The sequence below is a fragment of the Hipposideros armiger genome, unplaced genomic scaffold, assembly GCF_001890085.2.
Source record: "Hipposideros armiger isolate ML-2016 unplaced genomic scaffold, ASM189008v1 scaffold_108, whole genome shotgun sequence".
Taxonomy (NCBI): Eukaryota; Metazoa; Chordata; class Mammalia; order Chiroptera; family Hipposideridae; genus Hipposideros; species Hipposideros armiger.
The window spans coordinates 3,390,488-3,391,243 of NW_017731458.1; the positions used below are offsets into that span (position 1 = coordinate 3,390,488).

Consider the following 756-nt stretch of genomic DNA (forward strand, 5'->3'; position numbering starts at 1 on the left):
GGCAAGAAGGCATTACTTTCAGAAGAGACTAAGTCCTCAGGCGCAGCCTCAGACCTACTATCCTTCAGGCTTTCCTTGGAGCAGTGTAGCTGTGGCTCAGACCAGGGATCTGGTGGGAACTCCAAGAGATGGGATGGAGGATTCTGAAATGTAGGCTTCTCAGGCGTAGCAGGAACTGAAAGGCTTTCTTCCATGCAGGGTGCCACCCTGCTTCTCAGCAGATCTCCTGGCCTCAAAGACTCATCTAGAGAAAAACTGTTTGTCTCTGCCATAGTATCTAAATGGGCCTCAAGTGTAATGTCTTGCTGTGGCCCTCCTGGGGAGGGTACACAGACCACAGTTTTAATCACATTGTTGTCCAGTGGGTCCACTGCTTCCTCAGATGTTTTGGGAGCAGAACTGGTTTGGGGGATCAGATTTAGGGGCTGATCATCTAATTTATGTTGACAAGCTTCTAGCCACTTTGATGGATGGATGAACTGTTCTGACGGGGAGTCTGTCATCTTAGCATTTTCAAAATCCAGTGGAGATGAGTTGTTGCTGCCTTCCTGCCCAAGGAAACAAAAGCAGTTGACTAAGGCAGTCAATTCTGGTTCCATTCAATACACAATTATGGATGCAGAATACTGTCTAAACTCAAAAAAAGAAAACAGTTCTCATTACCTCTGCTTAGGTAAGAACTTGGCTAAGCAAGCCTCGCTGCTCACTACAGAGACCCAACAGCAGGGAAAGAAAAGCCAGGAAGCCATTTTGGGT

The 756-nt window shown here is 47.1% G+C and overlaps 1 protein-coding gene across 1 annotated transcript in view; it reads right to left on the bottom strand.

Moving 5' to 3' along the window:
* Window positions 1-5: 5 nt before the first annotated feature.
* LOC109385104 (sperm-associated antigen 5-like) overlaps window positions 6-756 on the bottom strand; it is a gene marked incomplete at its 3' end in the record, with an annotated part of 8,760 nt that continues 8,009 nt past the window's right edge. Inside the window, exon 3 of the mRNA XM_019646977.1 lies at window positions 6-548. Coding sequence (XP_019502522.1) covers window positions 6-548 — 543 coding nt within the window. The remainder of the gene's footprint in view (window positions 549-756) is intronic.